At 44.1% G+C, this 26734-nt stretch overlaps 1 protein-coding gene across 2 annotated transcripts in view; it reads left to right on the forward strand.

The window, feature by feature from the left end:
- Window positions 1-26734, forward strand: part of LOC308301359 (kinesin-like protein KIF26A) — a 161463-nt gene that overhangs the window by 92989 nt on the left and 41740 nt on the right. For both annotated transcript variants that reach the window (XM_080745321.1, XM_080745320.1), the window contains exons 5-7: window positions 2596-2809; window positions 6939-7130; window positions 22078-22171. In XM_080745321.1, coding sequence (XP_080601447.1) covers window positions 2596-2809; window positions 6939-7130; window positions 22078-22171 — 500 coding nt within the window. The remainder of the gene's footprint in view (window positions 1-2595; window positions 2810-6938; window positions 7131-22077; window positions 22172-26734) is intronic.

Raw genomic sequence — 26734 nt, forward strand, 5'->3', positions numbered from 1 at the left:
TATATTTTGAAAAGCATGGTGGGGCCCCTTTAAGTTTCTTAAATTGTCAAGGTCGGTGCTTTCTTGTGGTTTTTCTACTTAAAAAAAAATCCCTTCCCGTATTCCCCCAGCTCCCCTCTGACCCTACCCCCCACCCATAAAAACGAAAAAGGAGAAAAAGAGAGAAAGACAAAAGAAAGGAAAACAGAAAAAGAGGAAAGAGAGTTGGAGCTTTGTGTGTTGAGATCCAGAAAAATGATAATTCACAATATAGTTCACAACCTCAGTGAGTCTGCAGTTCTAAGTGTAGTCTCGCGTGGCCAGACTGTTGCCTCCGCGATTTGGTCAAATGCTCCCAGCATACAGTCTGGCAGACGGAAATAGAAACGATGAGTGCGAGATGAAGCGGAAGTGAAGCCCCCACGTCACTTCCGCTTCAGTCTCACATCACACATATTTATCATTATATAAATAAAAATCATATAAGCATGTTTAGCTTGCTGCTTAGCAGAAATGACATTTTAAAATATATTGTTTTGAACGTTAATGCCCGTTTTCGATACTCGCCGTTCGGGAGCTGCTGTTCCAGACTCTATATAGCATTCAGAGATTGTGGAATAGTTGTCTGGCTACGCGAGACTATTCTAAGTGCAACACACAGTGGTTCTCAACCTTTTCAGGCCGCGACCCCCAAAATAATCATATTTGAACCGGGGCTGCACAAGCACTTGGAATTGTAGGAGTTGGCATTACATTTACATTACTGGTGCAGACTGTTGGAATACGGAGTGAATGGTAAATTTTACAAAGCAATACAATCTTTATACAGTGCACCTGTAGCTTGTGTTAAAATTAATGAATTCTGTACAGATTGGTTTCCAACACCTCTGGGAGTGAAACAAGGAGATAATCTCTCGCCCACATTATTTGCTGTTTACATTAACGATCTAGCATGCTCAATTAAGTCTCTAAACTGTGGTGTGCAATGTGGGGAAGCTGCAGTGAGCATTCTCCTGTACGCGGACGATATTGTCCTAATAGCCGAAAAGGAATCTGATATGCAAAAAATGCTCTTGCATACAAGTGAGTGGTGTAAAAAATGGAGGATGACCATAAATGAAAAGAAAACAAATGTGATACACTTCAGAAGTTCTAGAACTCATATTAGTAAGTATCAGTTTTATTTTGGTGAGAAAAAGATTAATTATGTAAAGTCCTATAAATATTTGGGGTTTTATGTTGATGAGCATATGAGTCTGGTCCATGGTTCCACAGTCCTTGCTGAATCAGCAGGCCGAGCATTAGGGGGAGTTATTGGTAAAATCAAGACACTCAAAGATGTTGGCTTCCTTACTTACACAACACTTTATCAGGCTTGCGTTTGCCCAGTTCTTGATTACAGTGCTGGGGTCTGGGGTCATGGGAGTTTCCCTAAGAGTGTAGCTGTGCACAACCGAGCCATCCGATATTTCCTGGGTGTACATAAATATGCGCCAATGGCAGCAGCATCAGGAGATATTGGATGGGAACCATGTGATGTTCGATGGAAGGTCTGCACAGTCAGGTTGTGGAATAGATTAGTCACTATGAATGATAATAGGCTAACAAAGAAAGTATTTAATTGGGACAGACATCAGAATGGACCCTGGATAGAGGACATGCATGCTATGTTTTGTAAATATGGAGTGGAAGACGTGTTCCTCAGATTAGAACAAGTTGATGTTGTGGCTCTAAAGGAGATGCTGTTTGATCAGATCAAACATACCTGGACAGAGGAGATTTGGAGTAAACCAAAATTGCGTACATACAGAGAAATTAAGTATGATTATTATACAGAAAAATATGTTTTATTTAACCTGCCAAAGAAAAAAAGGTCACTCTGTGCTCAGATTAGAGGAGGTATTCTGCCACTCCATATTGAAACGGGTCGTTATGTTGGGTTGGATGAAGAAGAACGTATCTGTCAAATGTGTGATCTTAATGAAATAGAAAATGAGTATCATTTTGTTCTGTATTGTCCCTTCTATTCGGGACCCAGAGAAGAGTTGTTTAATAATATTGACGATATTTATATGTGGGATATCAGTGACTCACAACGTATTAACTGTCTATTTGAAAAACATGTATTTAAACTGGCAAACTACTTTGAGAAAGCCTGGGACTTGAGAAAAAAAGCATTGTACAACCAGTAGGGGTTAAGTACCATATGCTCTGTTTTGCTTTATTTTATTATTATTTTGTTTTCCCCCCGCTGGTATCTATGTTGTAGCCTATACTGGTAACGGATGTATAGAAAAAAAAGAAAAAGGAATGTATCTAAGAATATTGTAACCTTTCTGAAAAGGTGTCATATAATCCCATGAGGGATGGGCCACGAGGTGGCATGACACTCAAATAAAATTATTCATTCATTCATTCATTCATTCATTCATTCATTCACATTTAGTTTGACTCGATCTGCATGCTCACAACGCCTCGTTGTGAGGCGTTGTGAGCATGTAGATCGGTCTGTTTACTGTTGAGTGAGAAAACATTTAGCTAAATATCTGGGGACCCCTCTGGGGGTCCCCTGCACTTAATGTGCTGAATGTGTGTCTTGTCTCCTGCTCTCTTCAGGGCCGCCCAGAAGCTCAGTCTGTCTAAGAGGAGGAGGTCCCAGCAGCCCGGTGGCCCCCCGGGGCCCCAGTCCCCCGGGGAGGGGGAGGGGGCCCAGGGGCCCCTGCTCTACACCGGGGGCTTCAGCGGGGCCCTGCAGCTCAGCCCCCCCGCCGTGCCGCCATGTCTGCTCCGAGCGGGGGCAAAGGTCAAGGACACGCCCGGCATGGGGAAGGTGAGAGTGAGGGTGTGTGTGTGTGTGTGTGTGTGTGTGTGTGTGTGTGTGTGTGTGTGTGTGTGTGTGTGTGTGTGTGTGTGTGTGTGTGTGTGTGTGTGTGTGTGTGTGTGTGTGTGTGTACGAGTGTTCATTCGTGCGTGCATTTGTATCTGTGCTATCTGTGCATGCCAAGGTGCATGCATGCTATGTGGGTGTGCGTGCGCGCATGGATGTGTGTGTGTGTGTGTGTGTGTGTGTGTGTGTGTGTGTGTGTGTGTGTGTGTGTGTGTGTGTGTGTGTGTGTGTGTGTGTGTGTGTGTGTGTGTGTGTGTGTGTGTGTGTGTGTGTGTGTGTGTGTGTGTGCGTGCGTGCGTGCGTGCGTGCATTTCTAATCACGACTTTTATCAGTGGGAAATGAACTGCAGGCAACAAACACGCTTCCCAGTTCAGGGTATCAAGTTATGTTAAACAGAGCTAGTTAAGCTATGTTGCTTAACACTGGGATTTACCTGACAAAACAAAATAGTTTAAACCCCCCACCCTGACAAGCACTAAGAGTTGAGGCATTACATTTTGTATTTTGTAACACGGTTCTACTTAAAAATTCTCACTTTAGAAATGCATATACATTCTATACACTTACACTTTATGTTGGTTTGTTTACTGTTGAGTGAGAAAACAATGTTGCACATTAAGCTAATCATCTGGGGACCCCCCAAAATAATTTGGGGACCCGACCCACAGGTTGAGAACCACTGCTGTAGCGTAGCCTATGCCTTCCTTCAAGCCAAGGAGCTGTCCAGGGCTATATGCACTGTCCATGGTCCTGAAAGCTCCCTTCAATGAGCTGTCTAGCCTACGGCTGTAGGCACTGTCCGTGGTCCTGAAACCTGCCTTTAGTAAGGAGGCCAAGGCAAGGAGCTGTCTATGGTGCTGAAATCTCTCCTCTGACCTCTGCTCTCCCTGGTGGAACAGGCTCATCGTGTGTGTGTGTGTGTGTGTGTGTGTGTGTGTGTGTGTGTGTGTGTGTGTGTGTGTGTGTGTGTGTGCTCGTGCATGCGTGTGTGTGTGTGTGTGTGTGTGTGTGTGTGTGTGTGTGTGTGTGTGTGTGTGTGTGTGTGTGTGTGTGTGTGTGTGTGTGCTCGTGCATGCGTGTGTGTGTGTGTGTGTGTGTGTGTGTGTGTGTGTGTGTGTGTGTGTGTGTGTGTGTGTGTGTGTGTGTGTGTGCTCGTGCATGCGTGTGTGTGTGTGTGTGTGTGTGTGTGTGTGTGTGTGTGTGTGTGTGTGTGTGTGTGTGTACATGTGTTAGTCTGAGTCTGGGTGTGTGTGTGGTGCTCAGAGGTAGTGACATGCTCCGCCAGGCACCATGCAGGTCACACAGGTCAGATCAGAAAGTGCTGACGTGTCACATGACGCGTCACATGACTTTGAAGTGAACCTCTGCTGACACACAAACTGTCCACGCAGCACCTGTTTGATGGACACGTGGAAATAGATAAATATATAAACCGTCTCCGTCGGGTGGAAACCTTGTATGTCCAAAACTGTCCAACGATTCAAGGGAGAGGAGAAGGACATATGGAGGCGAGAGGTTTCTGTTCGACAGTGATGATATATTGATTAAATCCTGGAAAGCAACTGTGTCATGCTAGATGTGTGCTATACTGTAGAAAACTCTGGCAGAAAACTTGTATCTCCAAGTTTCAAATGCATACGTTTTTTCGAAAAGTAAAGTTCTGCTTCATCATACAAGGCCGTTACAGGAAGGTAGTGAAAACAGCAGATCTACAAGCACACAATGCCTCGCGGTGCGAGGCGTTTTGTGCTTGTAGATCGGCTGTTTTCACTAGTTTAAATCATTTTTAAAATGATAAAATACATTTTGGACATACAAGGTTTCCACCCGACAAACAACGACATACAGATGTTCCAGTTGAGAAGTCATGCCATTGGCAAATCAGTAAGTTGTCAGAACACATTGTCAGTGTGAAAGGAGGGCATTTGCCAAGTTGTTGTTATGTAAATGCTATTCAGATTGCTATTGAAAAGAAGTGTTGAGGAGTGACACTTATTTTCAGTAACAAAAGAGAAGAATTTGCAAGGTTAACAGTGAAAAGAGCCTGGGTGAAAACAAGCATTTGCAGAAAGGTTGGAATGGAACATCTGTAGCACATTGGTTCTCAAAGTGGGGTCCGGGTACACTATTTCTTTTTCGGGTCGGGGAGCCCTCCAGAACCGAACCGACGTCGGTTGGTCTGTTGTAGAATGCAGCTACTGTACCTTTACGGGTCTGAAACTCTGAGAGTGTACACATGTTGTGACTATTGTACTCTACTGTATGTGTGACACATTCTGACCAATTTAGCAGACATGCTGCTTGTGCAGGTGGAAAAACATCCAGCATGAAAAAATAGGAGAAGGCGTAAAATCAAGGTTTCATGTGCATTTTTACATTGACATGGTTAAAGCTATGTCCGCAAGAAGAAAGTACTCTGTCTTCAGTTGATGGTGTGTGTGTGTGTGTGTGTGTGTGTGTGTGTGTGTGTGTGTGTGTGTGTGTGTGTGTGTGTGTGTGTGTGTGTGTGTGTGTGTGTGTGTGTGTGTGTGTGCGCGCGCGCGTGCATGCGTGCGTGCGTGTGTGTGTGTTAAAGTGAAGGCGACATTGAGGGTGTGTGTTGTGTCTTCAGGTGTAATTTAGTTTGCATTACATATACTGAATGTTGATGTATTGATTGGTGTATTGATGTATTACCTTGCGTAGTGTAAGTCTCTCTGGATTAAGAGTGTCTGCTAAATGCATAAATTGTAAATTGCAAATTGAAGGTGATGTTGAGGGTGTGTGGAGTGTTGCATTGGTCGTGTCACGCGCCTCTCACGTGCACGGACATGCATCGATGTAAAACAACCTCAAGTTCACACCTCGACAACGTTTAGCAGCAAGTGATGAGCCTGTTTGCATATCCACAGACGATTGACTGACCTTTTAACTCCTCTAATGTCAGCCCGTTCTCACTCCCACTTCTTCACCCTCCTGACGCACTTCGGACTCACTTTCGGCGTCACCCGTGCAGACGTGTTGGGACGCTTTCAGCGTCATTCCGAGAGACGCGGAGGGAGAGTCTTAGTGCGCATGCACTGACACGTGTCTACTCGAACATGTATCTACCGTCAGTGATCGTAGCCATGCTGCCCCATCGACTGAGCTAGCAATCCTGGCTGACAAAGCCACTTTTTTTGTGCTTTTATCTTTGACAACGCGGATTCTAACGCAACGCGGAGGATTCTAACGCAACGTGGAGGTAACGTGTCCGAGCACCTTAACTATGCCTAACCCTAACCTTAACCTCAGTAAAACTATGCCTAACCCTAACCCAAACCCTAACCTTAACCTCAGTAAAACTAACATGCCGGCGCCTCCGTGCAGTGGCGCCCCCGTCGTGGATAGTGGCGTGATAGGTAACGTTGCGTGGCTGGTAAACCTTACATAGCGGTTTCGAATCCCACTTCGGGAATGACTTTTTTTTCCCCTTCTTCTTAGACCACTGGGCTTACCCAAAGCATCCCCCACTTGAAGCAGTAGGCATACCCAAAGCGTCCCCTCGTGTGACGCAGTAGGGTCCTTGACAAGGCGTCAGGTGTCTGACTAAGTACTTGGGGGTGAGAATATGTTGGTAATGTAGATGTTAAGCGACGTGTGTGTGTGATGTTGTTAAAATCACATCCCCCTGAAACATCCTGAGACCCGCGTCCTCGTATTAGGACATTACATTTTTGCCTTTCTGCCTATGCTACTTTTTCAAAGTATAGACCCATTGGCCTCATTCAGGGATGCTGCCCGCACCATCTAGTGGTCACATGACATTACTGTCTGTAGGCTCATTGTTGCAAACTAACACCGTTGTATATGGGGAATAAAAAAACAGTAGAAAACCATTACAAAAATAATACGCGATTTTGTAGTGTGTGAGTGAGTGACATCCTTTTTTGCAAAAACTACTTCCTGTGCAAAGACAATGTTTAGTTATTATACTTATTAGGTCCTACTAATCCCAAATACCTAGGAGAAATAAAAAATGCACACCAAAGAAAAAGCTTGGGTCTCAGGAGGTTAAATCACCAATGCAACACTGTGTGGTTGTCTCCTCAGGTGAAGGTGATGCTCAGGGTGTGCGCGGTGCAGAGCGACACGTCGGAGTCCTTCCTGAAGGTGGACGCGCGCAGGAAGCAGCTGACGCTGTGCGAGGTCACTTCCTCCTCCGGCGCCCAGCGGCGCCCCCCCGCCGCCTCCGCGCCCAAGATCTTCGCCTTCGACGCCATTTTCACCCAGGATGCATCGCAGGTATGAGATATGGGCTGGAGGTCGTCGTGGAATTCTGATCAATTGGTAATCCATGAGGCAATGAGGAGACAAGACAATGTACTAGCTGGAGGTGGTGGTTATGATTTATGTAACAAGATATCATGTTCAGAAGTACAATTAGCGCTGTCGCCTCACAGCTAGAAGGTCCTGGGTTTGATTCCCGCCGAGGGACGCTGTGGGCGCTGGGGGCGTGTTCTCTCCTCTGCGTCATCAGCTCCCACACCTTACTGTAGGTGGGGTTGGTGAAAGGGCCTTTCTATGTGGAGTTTGCTTGTTCTCCCCGTGCTGCGTCCAAACCGGGGAAATCTCCCCTGTCAGGTGAAAAGAAGCAACTTGGCCTCTAGGAAGAGCTGTACCATAACAAGATACTGTAGGCTTCACCAAAACAATAGCTACTCGGGCCTAGTGAGACATCTAGACTCTTACAAGCTATCCAGTATTATGATGTATCATAAGAACTAGATATTATTAAAGTGATCCCTGAATAGTAGGCCATGTAGGCCTTAATATGTTATAATAACCCTCTTTAACCAAAATATACAGTTTAATACACTTAGAATGTCTTCCTTTGAGAGAAATAAGTTCTATGTTCAACCCATGGGGGGAGCCATTGCACTGTCTGCCGCTGAGTGATGACGTATGTAAATGCATTTTGGCTGGCCGGCCCATAGGGTTAACTCTCCTACTGCCAGATCATTTATTTATTTATTGGGTCTGGCGCCATCAAACAGCGGCTTACCTTTGCGACGTTATAGTAGATAGACAGACAGACATTTATTTATTTATTTTTATTTTTTTTGGTTGTGCAATAGTGCACTTTGGTCTGCCAGGCAGCAGAGGGCGGCGTCATGCGAGAATGAATGTGAATTTGCCTGTTATGTGTTGAAGAAGAAGAAGACCAGTCACTGGCCCCAGAGCCTTACAGCCGGAGGAAATCAACAAGGAAGTGAATTGTTCTCCGTTGATCTAACGCATAATGGATTTTTTACACCATCACCGCGGAAAATGTGTTTACAGTAGACGGCCGCGCGACCCCTCATCAGCTTACAGTCATCAGACGAACGAACCGAACGAGCGCCGTATTGGCGGTAAGGTCTTGCGCAATCGGGCGAACGTGAACGTTCAAAGCGTGGGAAGAGTTAATATGGAACGTCAAAACAACGTTCTCTTTACAATATTTAAAACATTTTCTTGAAGCTCAGATTAACTGTAGTTAGTAGTTTGGTGCTTTTCTGTTCTGTTCATATCAAGTAGGGTGTTTTGACGTGCTTGTAAAGTGCTTAATTCAACATCTAAAAGTGTTTACACCGCCATTTTAAATGGGCCCGTCCACCCAAAATGCATTTACATACGTCATCACTCAGCGGCAGCGGCAGTGCAATGGCTCCCTTTGAAACGCGGCCATATATAGCGAAAAAATTCAAGACATACTCTGATTACTTTTACTCTGATTACTTTTACCATGTAGTACTTTTTCCACCACTGAAAATTGGAAAGTAAAAGTACCTCCAAACCTACTTACAGTAACAGTGCTACCGTAGTGTCTGTGAACTGTGGTTCACTATGGGAGAAACCCCGCGGCTGTTTTCCTCCGCTCTGCAGAGTCTCCATGCAAAATAAATTGGGAGCTCATGAACGCACCCCCAAAATGACAAATCTGTGTCCTCTGGGGAAGTGTCTTTCCTGAGCTCCAGAAGCTGCCTGGAGCTGCAGTCATAACAGCATCTCAGTCCTGATGCTGTCAGAAAGAAACCTCTTATCTCCAGATGTTAACTGTTTGTGTTTTAAAATCCATTTAGGCCTAGAATTATTGAATGCTTTAACTATCGAAAAATAGCAGATATACAAGCTCACTGCAAGCTTGTAGATCTGCTATTTTTGAAAAGTCGTGAAAATGTGTGAAAACTTTGAATATATGTATTTTTTAAGCAAACATTTGCAACTAAAGTTTTGCTTTTGGGGGGGGTCCCTGGAATTAAATATAAGATATAAGATATAATATATAATATAAGATTAAAGATAAACATATCATTTTGGGGGTCCTTCACATGAAAAGGTTTGAGAACCACTGACATGAAACATAGGTTTTTCAAAAAACCTTAGAAGGATTCAAAAGACACTTATAGAATCGGGTCAAAATTGGGTCAAAATTCCAATGTTTTCACGATTTAAAAAAACTAGCAGATCTACAAGCTTACAGTGCGGCATTTGGTGCCGCGCTGTGAGCTAATATATCTGCTATTTTTCAATAGTTAAAGCATAAAATAATAATATGCAATAATGCGTATTGTGTACCCAGTCTAAATGGGTTAACAACATACTTGATCATACTACAGCGTCACAAAAAAGCAACACAAGTAGCAGATACTGCAGGCTTGTAGATCTGCTACTTTAATTTCTTCAAAAGTAACAGTTTTGGACATTATAAGGTTTTCACCGGACAGCGGTGATGTGTTTTTGGGATAAAGTAATGCCCTACTTCATCATATTACAGTGTCACAGAAAAGTAGCAAACAAGTAGCCAATCTACAAGTTTGCGGTGCGTCACTTTGAAATATTTTGGGGGATAAGTGAAAAAGAGGGTGTCTGTGAGTGTTACAAATTGAACCAAATGAAAGACCTTAAAGGACCAGTTCACCTCTGGGACAACCAGATCTTATTTTATTGTTGTTTGGGACACGATCAACACAATCCCAAGTCATTTTTTGTGTTCAATCTGTGTTTTTAGATATTTTAGTATTTCAGCAAGCTACAACTGGTCATATGATGCATTTTGCATCATATGACAATAAAATAGCCTAAAATCTGGTTGTCCCAGAGGTGAACTGGTCCTTTAACAATAGCTTGTGACAAAATTATACTTACACATGTTCAGATACTGGATTATGATTGGCTTAATACAGTGGTACATCAGTCAACAACCTTGAGTTGGCTCATGGACCCCGCCCACTGTTGTGTTGCAGTATAACCTTGCAAGTTACAACTGTGTTTTCTTTCATTTATATGGTAGAAGTGGTAGAAAAGCAATTTACCATTCGAGTGTTGTGGGTTGTTGGCTGATTTACCACTGTTTCAGGGTTGTTTGGTACTCTGCTTCGCCTCGTGCCACAACCCAGAAACAGTGGTAAATGAGCCAACAACCCGCTCCCTCTCATGGTAAATGGCTTACCTATTATATGGGATCCATCAGAACACACATTATTTTCTTGTTTCCTGAAAATTAACATAGAAGGTTTCCACTCGACAGAGACGAGTCAGTCAGACAGTTAGACATTCAGGAGAGGACAGGGAGGAAGTTATGGTTTTCCCGGAGCTTTCCCCAAGCTGCTACTGTACTGTATGCCTCCAGTTGTATGCAATAATAACCCATGTAGACCCGGAATATATATTTTTGCTTTAGCTATTGAAAAACAGCAGATATACAAGCTCACAGCGTGGCACCATCTGCTATTTTTGAAAAATCTGAATATATATTTGATTTTTCAAAGCAAACTTTTGTAACTCAAATCTCTGCTTCTGGGAGGGGTCTCTGGAACAACACATTTTGAGGGTTACACGTCTCCTTTCCGACATGTCTCCATTCCGACACTAACCCTAAACCTAACCCTAACCCTAACCCTAAACCTAATCTCTACGGAAGTGTTGCCACGCTGACAATAACAATGCGTTCCTCCCGTTCTGAGCGGGATAACGGAAGCCTGGGTCCACCGGCAGAGATGATACAGCAGACATTTAGGACAGGAGTGTCAGAGCGGGGACTCTAACTCTGTCAGCAGAGGAGTGGATCTCATTATAGTCTTACTGGGGAGAAGAAAAAACAGCCATTTTCACTCCTGCCATCACATCTCTTATATACAGTATAATGTACAGTATATGCATTCTGCATATCCTCACTGTCTAAGTATACATTCTTTTCAGGAAATGGGGGGGGGGGGACACACACATGATCCAATAGTTAACCACTTATTAAGTGCGGTAAGTGCCTCTGTAGACAGCTTTAAAGCACAGCTCAAGACCTATTTCTTCTCTTCTTTTACCTGATTTTAAATCTTCGTTTTTTTACTCGACTTATTGTTAATCGTTTATACCATTTCTTTTTGCACCGTAAAGCACTTTGAGCTGCATTTCTTTGCAGATGTGCAATTAAAAGTGTTGGCGCACAAATCACGGAGCATTCATTAGTGTGGTTGTCCAACAGGGGAGACACATTAAAGTTCTAGTGTAACTTTATTTTATGTTTCTTTCTAGTAACTAATAATGAGAGATCAATGGAGTAGTGGTGCAAGCTTGAGGATTGGTCGAGCTTCACATGACATTTTGGCTGTCCAGCCTTTAAATAGGCAACTGCACTCGCAACTTTCCCAGAATTACATCTCTCCAGACAATAAATATGAAGCTTCACATGACAGTCTGGTCATCCACTCTATAAACAGTCTATCATTCCAGATGTTTGTGTTCAACGGCAACCACACTCGCAATCTCCATGAATTGGATCTTCCTAGTTTACAGAGCAAGGCTACCGCTGTGATCTAGTGTGATCCATTGTGATCCTCCTCAGAGCTTGGTTGGTGACATGCTGCACTGGACAGTGCACCTGAAGGGAGCGCCCAAGGAGTGCCAGCTCGCTGTGGTGGCGGTGAGGCACAAGGTCTACTCCTTCGAAGGCGGGAAGGATCAGGTCCGCGTGAACGTCCTCAACACAGTGTCTTTACTCTGGACCAGGTTGCCCCTGGTGACCTTTTCCAAATTAATACCAAGAAAATGTCACGACTGGGTTCCCTCCGGGCGCTACGGCCACACCGCCGCGCTGATAGAAGACGTCGTCTACGTCTTCAGGAACAGGCGTTTGTACGCGTTTGACGTCGTCACCGACAGGTGGTCCCAGCCCAAGCCCCAGGTTTCGGGGAGCGTTCCAGAGCGGAGGAGCGGCCACTCAGCCTGTGTCGTGGGGAAGGTCATGTACATCTATGGAGGATACAGATTCAATGCTGGATACGATAACGGAATCCACAAGTTGGACACCACAACGATGGTCTGGTCTGCAATTAACTCCCCTGGAGGCTCCGCGCCACCCGGTTCGCAATGGCACTCTGCCACCGTCATCGGGACTAAGATGTTTGTGTTTGGGGGCTACAGGTACGAGTACCCTTACCCTTACCCCCTTAACTACGTCAGAGTGTTTGACACGGAGACCGACTGCTGGTGGCTCGACCAGCCGTCCATGAAGCTTCTTCCACAAGGACAGAGGGACTATCACTCTGCCTTTGCCTGCGGCGGAGAGCTTTACGTGTTTCCCAGTAAAACAAAGAAAAAGCCCCGGCACCTCTGGAAGTTCAACCCGGAGACGCTCTCCTGGAGGAAGGTAAGGGTCAAGGGGAATAAAGGCCCGAGTAACAACTGGATGTCCTGTTGCATGGTGGGGGATCGCATCATTCTCTTTGGAGGAAGCCAAGGATACCAAGGTCGTCATCCTCGACTGGATGACGGCCTGTACGTCTTGGACCTCAGTCCTAGCATGGAGACCTTATGCAAGATGGCGGTCATTCAGCACGGTCTGGGGCAGTCTGGACTCCCGCACGACATCAGGTGGGAACTGGAAGCCATGACGGGAAAGGAACACGGAGGGCCGACCAGGCCGACGGAGAAACGTGCTTCCAGCCACTGGAAGTACTGACTACTGCAGGGATTAGATTCAGGGTAGGTGAAATGCCAGCCCCCCTCCCTCCGGTAAAGGTGACAGCCCAAACCTTTGGAAAATTTGCATTCCTATGAGCGAGTGTCGCTCTTGAATGGATACGGTGGTGACTGGCTGCCTGCCCATGAATGGACACGGAACTGGACAAGCAACTTTTTTTTTTTTTTTTTTTGTTCAGTGTTTTTGTAATTTAGGCAATATCAGAATACACTTAGGCGAGCGCCTGTCCGCCTTAACACTGGCTACACTACTGGACTACCGTCAGGAACGGAATAACACCAGACAAGGGGCGTTTCTCGTAGGGAAAGATCTCCACCAGGCAGGGTTTCCTATCCATGCAGGTCTGTGTCATTTTGGGAAATCCCCCCTTTTCTATGTTTCATTACTTCACTGCCCCCGCAGCGACCGCTGCCCGTCTGTAGCCCCGTTCCCGTTCTGGGCGGGATAACGGAAGCCTGGGTCCACCGGCAGAGATGATACAGCAGACATTTAGGACAGGAGTGTCAGAGCGGGGACTCTAACTCTGTCAGCAGAGGAGTGGATCTCATTATAGTCTTACTGGGGAGAAGAAAAACAGCCATTTTCACTCCTGCCATCACATCTCCTCCTATATACAGTATGATGTACAGTATATGCATTCTGCATATCCTCACTGTATGTCCAAGTATACGTTCTTTTCAGGAAATGGGGGGGGGGGGGGGGGGGACATGATCCAATAGTTGTCTCCACCAGCCGAAGGCTGAGTGGAGAGTATGTTTTCCCCTCCGTCCGTCCCGCAATATGATGTCATATTGCGTCATATTGCGTCATATTGGAGAGTATGTCTTCCCCTCCGTCCGTCCCGCAATATGATGTCATATTGCGTCATATTGCGTCATATTGCGTCATATTGCGTCGCTTGAGGATTGGTCGAGCTTCACATGACATTTTGGCTTTTGGCTTCAATGTTGTTTCCCCCTCTGTTTATACTCACAATTGAGTATAAACTACTTTTTCAGAACGAGATTAAGATAAGATCTAGAATAGATAAGATCACATCGGAATAAACTATCCCACTATAAACAAGATCTCCAGCCTTATCTTTCTCTAAGTAAGAGAAAAGAGCGCTGTAATCCAAGAAAGACCTGGAAGAAGCCGCTCCCGACCAAAGAAGCACCACAGGCTACCTCCCCCACAGAATCCAGCAGCCCCCTGGCGAGCCCTCAACCTTCTTAGCTTTCCCTGCCACAGAGCTCGCTGCCGGCCCCGCCAGCCACCGCCGCCGGTGTGCAGAGTCGAGCAAGGCATGGGTCGAGGAGTTGGAGAGGCTGAAGCAAGAGCAGCGGGAGTGGGAGAAGAAACTAGCGGCGGTGGACACCCTCAGCAGGGACGGATTCAGCATTATTCCAACTGCAGGGGTCAATGCCACGGCAGGTCCGGCATTTACAACCCCTGTAGAGTTGAGTTCTACAACTCAACTCTACAGGGGTTGCGCTCTACAACATCTGCTCCCCCCCCCTGCACTTTTTCCTGCTGAGCTTCGCGCCGCTCACCAGCCGCGGGAGCCAGCAGTACATACAGCTCACCGTGCCACAGGTGATCCATCAGATATTCGACAGGAACATGGCCGTGTGCGACGTCCCGCCATGCAGCCTCAAGATGGCCTCTACCTTCATCGGCAACAGCACATCCATCCAGGAGCTGGACGAGATGGAGTTCACGGAGGCCGAGAGCAACATGGACGACCTTATGTCAAACTCGGACCATCCTTCCAATGAGGCTTTAAGACAGAAATGGTCACCTATTTCAGTTGCAAAAGCAAATGTAAAATCATTAGCACAAATGAAAAACGGACCAACAACACAGAATATAGAGATCTATTCTTGTGTTGCAGAAGTGATGAAGATTAAGCAAGACACATACATTTATAAATGTTGTCCTTCTCTCGAATGTAATATGAACGTTTCTCCATTAGTTAATGGTAATTATCTTTGTACTGAATGTAATAAGGAGTATTATTATTTTAGAACAGCACTTTTACTTTCAGTTTTAATAAAGCAATCTGACATATGTTTATGGGTGACTTGCTTTGAGGACACAGCTCAAATCCTATTAGGTTGTACTACTGAATACATAATAGATTGTACTGAGACGTATCCAGATATAATTGACCTTATATTTCAAAGAGCATGTCAGACCTATATATTTAGTAATTTGGTCAAGAAAACCACATATAAGAATACAGAACATTTCACTACCACAGTCTTACATATCCAAAAACATGAAAGTCTATAATATTAATTATAGATTTAAATAAACTACACTTACAATTTATTTATTATGAACTCATAAAAAAGAAAGTATGTTTTGTATTTATTTTTTATTCTATTTTATTTTCTTCTCCATATTCTATTTATATTTTATTTATTTTTCTTTCTCCATATTTGGTCACAATGATGTCACAATCAATGATGACATGTGGGAGGAACAGACAGCCTATAAAGGGACAGACAGATCTGGATCGTGAGTTACTTTTCATATGGTGTTTGTTGCCACCGATAAACACTATATACGAACATAACAACCTCGGAAGCTAACGCGATAGCAGCTTTACTAGCATCATGTCCAGAATAGACTACAGCGTGTGGGACCACATCGAGGTTTCGGACGACGAAGACGACACACATCCCAACATCGACACGGCCAGCCTTTTCAGATGGCGACACCAGGCGCGCGTGAAGCGAAGGGAAGAACTCCAGAAGACGGGTGAGGAGTTGCAGAAGGCACTCACCGAGTCCAAGCGTAAGCTGGCAGACGCACAAGAGCTCGCTGCCGGCCCCGCCAGCCGCCGCCACCGGGGTACAAAGTCAAGCAAGGCACGGGTCGAGGAATTGGAGAGGCTGAAGCAAGAGCATCAGGAGTGGGAGAAGAAACTAGCAGCGCACCAGCTGGAGGAGAAGATGACGCCGTGGAACGTGGACACTCTCAGCTGTGATGGATTCAGCAGGAGCATGATCAACGTCAACAAGACGGAAAATGGCAACATTGTGAATGGGTAGATCATGTTGAGATAGTCATTTTAAAAGTAGATCTCACGTCAACAAAGTGTGGGCACCCCTGATCTAGAACCTCTGCCCCACATTTTTCAAATCAGCCTCATGGTGGCGCTATAACAGGCCAATTTGTATGGCCTGGTGGAGACCTGTGCTCGGAAGAGCACTGCTTCTAGTTAACTATGTATTAAAGATGTGGTGCAATGATTTTGTGCCCCTCTAAATATGATTATCAGCTATTATGATTATACTAGGAGGAAGATCTTTTCCAAAAAAGTGTACAGAAAGAGTTAAAATTCGGTTTTTAGGTGGCCACAACCACCAGTTCATTAAGTATGCCTGGTTGTCATGGTGGGTGGTGACCCAGCTGAAGTTAGCCACACCCACAGTGTTGGGTGATTGGTAAAAGGGGAGGGGTTGATTCTATGATGTAATTGTACCTGTGTTTTTGGACCGTCACTTTTGACCCACAAGGTGGCAGCCTCCAGATAGAAACATTAAATACGGAGAGAATTATAATTGCTCATAACAACCACACCAGGGGGTCTAATGAAGTACTGTCAACCTCATTGACACATGAAAAACAGAAAAAGTACAAAACTATGGCACCACCTCTTTAAGTGTGGTACCGATGTCTCTGGTTGACATTGGCACATTTCACTCAGGTTTTTTCATCTCACTCATGTCACTTTGTCTGCTGACCTCACTCAGCAACAAAATAAAAATAAAATAAACAAACATTTAAATAAAACAATTCACAGGAGTGATGCCCCTGATGTGCTCTGCAATGTAGTTTCAAATGCGCTACATTGCAGATGCTTTTTTGAGAGTAAAACACTAAAAAAGAAGAGAAGACATGCATGACATGCATGATCTGGGCACATTGCCCCAGGAAATGTGTCAATGTGAACCAGAGACATCGGTAAGTGCCTCTGTAGACAGCTTTAAAGGTGATACACCATGAAAATTCACTTTTCCTATTTTAAAACCTTTTTTTGGGGTCCCACTAGCACCTTCTATCCTCACAAATTCCCATTTCAGACCGTTGTGTCTTTCTCTGGTTTTGGGAAGGTGGAGGTTAAAAGCATCCCACGGGTTCTCAAAACAGGCTGTCCAGATTTGCTGCCTTTTGTGACGTCATAAACGGCCGTTTTTGAAGAAAAAAACATGGGGGGGGGTGGCGGAGTTCAGGCCAAAGGTGGTATCGCAGCTGAAAATGCTCTGAGAGCCATTAAAAAATGAGAGGCTCTCTATTCAGGGACTTGGGACATAAACAATATGACATAAATCCTTTTTAAATGCATGGTGTATCACCTTTAAAGCACAGCTCAAGACCTATTTCTTCACTCTTTTATGATTTTAAATCTTTATGTTTTTTACTCATGCTTATTGTTAATCGTGTATGCCATTTCTTTACCGTAAAGCACTTTGAGCTGCATTTCTTGTTGCAGATGTGCCATTATAAGTGTTGGCGCACAACAGGGGAGACACATTATAGTTCTAGTGTAGCCTTATATGTTTTTCTTTCTAGATCCAGAGATTCCAGACTATAACTAATCCTTCATTGAGAGATCAATGGAGTTGTGGTGCAAGCTTGAGGATTGGTCGAGCTTCACAGAATTGCATCTTTCCAGACAATAAATATGAAGCTTCACATGACAGTCTGGTCATCCACTCTATAAACAGTCTGTCATTCCAGATGTCCGTGTTTAACGGCAAGCATACTTGCGATTTCCCAGAATTGCATTTTCCTAGTTTACAGAGCAAGGCTACCGCTGTGATCTAGTGTGATCCATTGTGATCCTCCTCAGAGCTTGGTTGATGACATGCTGCACTGGACAGTGCACCTGAAGGGAGCGCCCAAGGAGCGCCAGCTCGCCGCGGTGGCGGTGAGGCACAAGGTCTACTCCTTCGAAAGCGGGGAGGATCAGGTCCGTGTGAACATCCTCAACACAGTGTCTTTACTCTGGACCACGTTGCCCCTGGTGACCTTTTCCAAATTAATACCGAGAAAATGTTACGACTGGGTTCCCTCCGGGCGCTACGGCCACACCGCCGCGCTGATAGAAGACGTCGTCTACGTCTTCAGGAACAGGCGTTTGTACGCGTTTGACGTCGTCACCGACAAGTGGTCCCAGCCCAAGCCCCAGGTTTCAGGGAGCGTTCCAGAGGGGAGGAGCGGCCACTCAGCCTGTGTCGTGGGAAAGGTCATGTACATCTATGGAGGATACAGATCCAATGCTGGATACAATAACGGAATCCACAAGTTGGACACCACAACGATGGTCTGGTCTGCGATTAACTCCCGCGGAGGCTCCGCGCCACCCGGTTCGGAATGGCACTCGGCCACCGTCATCGGGATGAAGATGTTTGTGTTTGGGGGCTACAGGTACGAGTACCCTAACCCTCCTTACCCCTTAACTACGTCAGAGTGTTTGACACGGAGACCGACTGCTGGTGGCTCGACCAGCCGTCCATGAAGCTTCTTCCACAAGGACAGAGGGACTATCACTCTGCCTTTGCCTGCGGCGGAGAGCTTTACGTGTTTCCCAGTAAAGCAAAGAAAAAGCCCAGGCACCTCTGGAAGTTCAACCCGGAGACGCTCTCCTGGAGGAAGGTCAGGGTCAAGGGGAATAAAGGCCCGAGTAACAACTGGATGTCCTGTTGCATGGTGGGAGATCACATCATTCTCTTTGGAGGACGCCAAGGATACCAAGGTCGTCATCCTCGACTGGATGACGGCCTGTACGTCTTGGACCTCTGTCCTAGCATGGAGACCTTATGCAAGATGGCGGTCATTCAGCACGGTCTGGAGCAGTCTGGACTCCCGCACGACATCAGGTGGGAACTGGAAGCCATGACGGGAAAGGAACACGGAGGGCCGACCAGGCCGGCGGAGAAACGTGCTTCCAGCCACTGGAAGTACTGACTACTGCAGGGATTAGATTCTGGGTAGGTGAAATGCCAGTCCCCCCCTCCCTCCGGTAAAGGTGACAGCCCAAACCTTTGGAAAATTTGCATTCCTATGATCGAGCGTCGCTCTATTGAATGGATATGGTGGTGACTGGCTGCCTGCCCATGAATGGACACGGAACTGGACAAGCAACTTTTTCGTTTTTTTTTAGTTTTTTTTTTCAGTGTTTTTGTAATTTAGGCAATATCAGAATACACTTAGGCGAGCGCCTGTCCGCCTTAACACTGGCTACACTACTGGACTACCGTCAGGAACGGAATAACACCAGACAAGGGGCGTTTCTCGTAGGGAAAGATCTCCACCAGGCAGGGTTTCCTATCCATGCAGCTGTGTCATTTTGGGAAATCCCCCCTTTTCTATGTTTCATTACTTCACTGCCCCCGCAGCGACCGCTGCCCGTCTGTAGCCCCGTTCCCGTTCTGAGCGGGATAACGGAAGCCTGGGTCCACCGGCAGAGATGATACAGCAGACATTTAGGACAGGAGTGTCAGAGCGGGGACTCTAACTCTGTCAGCAGAGGAGTGGATCTCATTATAGTCTTACTGGGGAGAAGAAAAACAGCCATTTTCACTCCTGCCATCACATCTCTTAAATACAGTATAATGTACAGTATATGCATTCTGCATATCCTCACAGACAAGGGGCGTTTCTCGTAGGGAAAGATCTCCACCAGGCAGGGTTTCCTATCCAGGTCTGTGTCATTTTGGGAAATCCCCCCTTTTCTATGTTTCATTACTTCACTGCCCCCGCAGCGACCGCTGCCTGTCTGTAGCCAGTGTTTGGGTTACGTTTAGTAAGTAAGTAAGTAAGTACATTTTATTTATAGCACCTTTCGAAACAATGTTACAAAGTGCTAGGCATAGTGCTTAACATTCACCCGGTTAACAACTCACCAGCGTCGGCAGGTTAGCTACTCACCGGGTTAGAATTCACCCGCGTCAAAAGAATGGAACATCAAACAAGGTGCTATGTCGCAATATCGACACGCTCCTTTGTCATTCATGGTCTGCAGTCGGCAGACACGAAGAAGCTGCCTGGGAAATCATGTGCACGTCAGGACAGAAAGGTCGTCGGCTGCAAAAGACCTAACCACTATCATGAAACTCGAAGCAAGAATAGACAGTGTTCAAATTGGACAACATTTGACTTCGCTGCCTGGAAGACTTGATACAGCAACAAGGTGGTGGACGAGCTAGGGCATTCACGAATAGTGATTTTTAGTATTCGAATTATTCGACCTCAAAGTATTCGACAGGACTGGCCAAACTGTTAAATATTAAGTAAGCAACAGGTGAACATTGTAAAAATAGCAGATCTACATGCTCACAACGTCTCGCGTTGCGAGGCGTTGTGAGCATGTAGATCTGCTATTTTCACAATATTTATCTGCGGAATCGAGTCACATTAAATGTAATACCTACAATTCCAAGTGCTTGTCAGGGTGGAGGTCCCCAGTTCAAATATGTTTATTTTGGGGGTCACGGCCTAAAAAGGTTTGAGAAGCCCTGGTATAGAGCATTAACACATTCATCCACCAGGGCATTGACAACTCATTTTTATGACTTCCTATCTAGCCAAGCTTCATAAACTGTATATTTCTTAACCCATTCAGGCCGGGTACACATTTTAGTGTATGGGAGGGGCTTACAGTACATGTACAGTATGTTGCAACATATTTGTTTTTGTAGGCTAAATTCAGATTTAGGCCTAACTATAGGTTAGGCCTAAATGGGTTAAAGAGAAAACTAAAAAAAAAAAACTAAAAAAACGAATATTCAACTTCAGTGAACAACGTCGAATAGTGACTTTGATATTTGAATATTCGAATATTTGGTGAATGCCCTAGGACGAGCTAGAGGCTAGGCTAGGTGCACGGCTATGGAAGAATGCTATCTCATGATGAAGGCAAAGGTTATCAATATCAAGTCACGTGGACGACATACAGTAATAACATTTGTATAATCAGATAGGCTGAATCAATAGAAGGAGATCATCCTAATTACCAGCTCTTCAACACCACCAAGAACAAGAGAAAACACTGTCACTGCATTGATGGTACCCACAAATGGTCAGGACGCCTGTTCAGAGGGGGGTGGAACTGGGGAGGATAGCGTATACGGGAGTGTGCACAGGGCCATGGGAAGTCATTTACAGCTTTTTTTTTGGTATTGACTGTCTTGTATAGTTCTTCATTTTTGTCTAATAAAATATTCAATCAATCAAAAAGATATGGATGAATACAGGCAGCAGTTGGGCTACTGGAGCCACAATGCTGTGTTGCTTGTGGCGTGTGTAGCCTGCCAAGGAGTGATTATTGTACACTCACTTGTAAACCTGTTATGCAAAGTAGCCAGCAAAGAGCCCTCAAAGCGATGTGGTGTTGCGTGAAGTTGCACCCCTGCGGTCACAGCTGAGGTTTATTCAACAAGCCTTGTTGACCTACTTTATTCCACCCATTGCATTTCTGCTATCAAAAGGATTTAACAAGCGACCATCTCTGCTATCGTGGATGTTTCATTACTATTCATTCAGGTTGATATGAGCCAGGTGCTCTGATTCTTTCGTTAGACCAGCTATGATTTCATAGTATGGTTTACTTAGAAGTCAGTCAATTGTCTTTCACATATTCAAATATATTTTCTGTATTTATTGGGTTTCCTTAAATGTTTTTCATCAAATTTGGGTTTGTGGGGAGGGGGAGCTAAGCCTTCACCTGGGGGGGCTAAAGCCCCCCTCTAGCCCCCTCTAGCCCCCCTAGCCTGTCTCCCCAGGGAGGGAGGGAGGGAGAGAGAGAGAGAGAGAGAGAGAGAGAGAGAGAGAGAGAGAGAGAGAGAGAGAGAGAGAGAGAGAGAGAGAGAGAGGTTAGCATCTTTCATGACACTTATGTTGGCATATACAGTACAGCAGGTCATAGAAATACAAAAATAAATAATACGTCTGGCATTAAATCAGAAAATCTAGGTTATCGTTATTGTCGGGCAGAAACCTGTTATTGTGACCGCAGGTCGCATTTATTATAAAACATGCAGCTCATGTGCGTCAGTCAGTGACACCTCATGTCACTCCATATATGGCCAAGACAGAATTGTTCCTCTTTTCCCTTGTATGCCCATATATGGAGAATTGGAGATCCATGATGTCATCAATATTAATTAGTGTGTGTTAAGGAGGATTCTCTTGACTTGTGATTGGCTGATGGTGTTGTGTTGTGCTGTGTTCTGATAGGCTGAGGTGTGCTCCGGGACCGTGGCCGAGGTGGTCCAATCAGTGATCAACGGAGCGGACGGATGCATCTTCTGTTACGGACACGCTAACCTGGGTAACACAGGGACACATGCACACACCTATGTGCACGCACGCACACACGCACAACACACACACACACACACACACACACACACACACACACACACACACACACACACACACACACACACACACACACACACACACACACACACACAGATGTGTCTCAAAGTCCATGTCAGACAGTGTTTGACTGACCTTTAACTAAGGTCACTTTGTTTAACCACTTAAACCCCAGCAGTGGTGAAACCTTTAGCATAAAATAGCAGATCAACAAGCTCACGAGTGTTGTTGATTTTGTCAACTAAAACTATGACGAAAAATGTGTGTCGACTGCGTTTTTTTTCACTGAAGAAAACTAAATAAAAACTAAAGCTGTGATGACTAAAACTAAGACTTTTTTGTTGACAATTTCGTCAACAAAATAAAAACTAGACTAAAACGTTAGGGAGGGACTAGTGGAGAAGAGAGTCATTTTATGTTTTTTAGCTATTTTAGCGAGAATCCAATGCCATCCTTGGCATCAAAAGTGTTTTTTGGAGAAAATGGACATTAAAGATGAGAAAGACCGTTGGCTTCCATGTTAAGGGACGTGCACGTGGATGCGCGATGATGATGAATCGGCGATTCCACCCGTGCCAGCACTTTTCAACGGACGGTACGTAGCCATTGCCAGCTTTACTGTATATACAGTAAATAGCCCGGGTATACGCGGGATCGGCACTCTAGATACCTTTTAATATTTCACGAGTATTCGCGGGATTGGCTACAAATGAGTTTTTAATGTACAAAATGAAATTAAATCAAGATTTATTTATAGAGTGCATTTAAAACAATTGAGATTGACTGTGTAGGCTACAAAGTCTCAACAAAAATAAAACAGTTACAATGTTACATAAAACAGTTACAATGAAATAAAAAGTACAATAACCTCAGGTGTGATCAAAGGCCATTGAAAGTAAATTAATCTTAAAGGGGTACTGTCACCTAAAGGGGTTGAGGGGCAGATTACACTGTGACATGAGCTTCTCTGAAAACGGTCTGAAACAGTCTGAAGCTCATGTCACAGTGTAATCTGCCCCTCGCCCCCCATCAACAGCTGACCAGTACAGTAAGTAGTCATACAGTCAGGCTATACATACAATACATTTGATTGGCTTATTATTGTGCATCCCCACAATGACATCATTAAAATATTAAATTGTTTTTTAAGATGATTCTTAAAGTGACAGCAACCCTTTTGGTGACAGGCCCCCTTTAAGATATTTAAAATGAAAAGCCCCAATAGACTGCATGGGTACATCTAATGGTAAAGTCTAGGCCACTCCAGAGCCTGTGGGGGCTGCAGCAGGTAAAGGCCCATCAATCTACCCCTGCTTTTTTAACCTATTTCTGGGAACAGTCCAGAGCAGCCTGTCAGCCCACCTCCATGCACACACACTCACAGAGCATGACCTGGCTGGTGGCTGTGGAGAAGGGTGGACAGAAGCACACAGTTATTCTTTCAGCAATTATTTGCAGTGGTGGAAAACAATAACTCACATTTCTTTACTTAAAATATCAACAGTGGTGGGAAAAGCACTGCAATGTAGAAGTACTCTGTTACAAGTAAAAGTCCAGGATTCAAAATGTACTTGAGTAAAAGGACAAATGTATTGGCATCAAAAGGTACTTAAAGTACCAAAAGTAAAAGTATTTTTTTGTTGTTGTTGAAAATAGCAGATCTATAAGCTCACAACGTATCGTGATGTGACACCTTGTGAGCTTTTTTCAAATAGCCACGGTATAAAATAGGGCTAAAGTAGTTATGTATGTTTCATAATATTATAAATTATATCTGCAAAGTAACTAGTAACTTAAGTTTTCGAATAATTGTAGTGGAGTAAAAGTACAACATTTGGATCCCAGATGTAGTGGAGTAGAAATAAAAGTATTGGAAATTGGAAATGCTGAAGTAAAGTACAAATACCTCAAAATTGTACTTAAGTACAGTACTTAAGTAAATGTACTTAGTTACTTTACACCACTGAGTATCAATGGTGCAGTGTACTGTACAGTAGTCATACTCATTACCAGTAAAAGAGCGGAAATCAATGTACTTGAGTAAAAGTACAAAAGTATTGGCTTCAAAGTGTACTTATACTAAAGTAAAAATATTCATTATGCAGAATGTCCCATTTCACGTGTTTTCAAATACCTCCTGAAAATGTCATGCAATTCTATTTTAGTCGCATTGCGACACATTGTGAGCTTGTAGATCTGCTATTTTCAAAAGGCCGAAATGTATACAGCCTAGGACTAGTAACTAATAGTGAAGTAAAACCACAATATTTGCCTCTGAGATGTAGTGGAGTATAAGTAGAAGTAAAAGTACTTTATTGGAAGTACTCCAATAAAGTAAAAGTACCTCAGAATTGTACTCAAGTACAGTACTTGAGTACATGTACTTAGTTACTTTTCACCACTGCCCACAGTAATTATTTCAGCAATTATTTCTCACCCATCCTTTGCGTCCGTCAGTCCTCGTACCTTATTAGTCCCTCCCCCGAGAACGAGGCGATTTGATTGGATGTAAGAACGGAGTAACCATCGGGTTCAACTCACTGGAGTGTCATATTGACGCAGTGGTCAATTATTTATGACAGCTCGATCATGGCTAACAAATGGTGTAGCTCGTCATTTCCCAGATGTCACGTTGTGTCGGACGCTGCATTTTGTCTCTAAAGATATCGGCGCACTAATTCATTGTTTCTTTTGAGCCATTTATATATTATGTATTCAATCTTTATTAGCGGACTCAGGTCCATAGAACAGAGTACAAGACATAAAAACACTGTACAATACATAAAAGAAACCCAACAGCAATAAAAAATCAATAAGAAGATGTAAAAATAAATAGTACATATCTTAGCCCACAGGAAAAACACACAGGCATTTTAACCAGTGTACCCTTAGTCTGGATGTATAGCGTGAACTGCTCATAAGGGGGCTTGAAAGTGCCACAATGATGCCGTTAGTAGATACATCCAACCGTTTCATGAATTTGTACATTAAGTTTCTTAAAAGTGCTTTAAAAGTCCTCACTCCAGCAGTGACAAACATCTCACTAGCACTGCCCCCTCTGGGTTTTTTAAGGAGTATTCTCATAGCATCATTATATGCAACTTGCAGCCTATGCATACTAGATTTCTTATAAAATGACCAAAGGTGAGCAGTATAGAGCGGTGTGCAGTATGTCTTAAACAATGACACTTTCACTTTAGTAGAACATTGACTGAACTTACGAGCAATAGTGTTTGCTTGAGCATACAGTTTTCTACACTGTCTGAAGATATCATCATCATCAGTCATTTGATCAGTAATGAAGTGACCAAGGTATTTGATTTTATTCCAGACTTCCATTTAGACCGGGAACGCATTATTACGCATTATTTTATGCTTTAACTATAAAAAAAAGCAGATATACAAGCTCACAGCGAGCTTGTAGATTTGGTATTTTTGAAAGATCTGTGCAAGTCTTATAGTGGTGCTCAAACCTTTTCATGTGAAGGACCCCCAAAATTACATGTATTTGGCCACGGATCCCCATCTCAAAATATTTAGTTCCAGGGACCACCAGAAGCACAATTTTAGTAACAAATGTTCGCTTAAGAAAATACATATCGTCGTTGTCGGGTGGAAACCTTGTATGTCCAAAACCGTCTGTTTTCACTACTTTTGTGCGACGGTCTTGTATGATGAAGCAGGCCTTTGCTTTGCGAAAGAATGTACACTTTTGAAACTTGGAGATACGAAGTTTCTGCCCAACAGTGACGATATATTCAAAGATTTGCACACATTTTCAAACGGGTTGATTTCCTCCCACAGATCATGACAGATGAGAACATTATGTGTGAAATATGTATGGGATCGAGCTATGTATTCTTCTTATAGATCCCCCCCCCCCCCCCCCCCCCCATACGCAACAAACTGCACGATTGTGTAAATAAAGATCAATCAAACTATTATTGAATGTATATTTGTCAGGTTTAGAATTTGTGGGGGGAAATAACTGAGGAATTCATAACATGAACACAGCCACAGGGAGGAGAGTGTGAGGCTATGGTTTATTCATTTACAAAAAGAAAGAAATGTGCAAGATCTTGCAGAAACGTGCAACTACTACTAATAAACACAACACTGCTGACTGAATGAACGGCCTCAAAAGAGTTGATCAGTGCTTTTCAGAGTGTATGAGTGTTTCGCTTCTATATCCACCATCTTCTGCATTCTGCTATACAGCCCCATGCCTGTGGAAGGCCCGAACACCTGAGAATGCCACAGTCCACTGATGTTTTTAAAAACAGACTAAAATCCTACCTTTTTAGCAAAGCGTTTCATTAATATTCCCTGGACATTGTTTTCTTTTCTTTTAGTTTTTTTGTTTTTGTTTTCTTCTTTTTTGTCTGTGCCCTGTTTTGCTTAATTCTTTATCTGACTAATATTTAATTTAGCAACAGGGTTCCCTGTAATTGATGAATTGCTTGTTGTTGTTTTTATGCCATGCTTTTAACCCTGCTTTTGAGCCCTTTGAGAT

The sequence above is a fragment of the Nannobrachium achirus genome (genome assembly GCF_963921795.1).
Source record: "Nannobrachium achirus genome assembly, chromosome: 16".
Lineage (NCBI taxonomy): Eukaryota > Metazoa > Chordata > Actinopteri > Myctophiformes > Myctophidae > Nannobrachium > Nannobrachium achirus.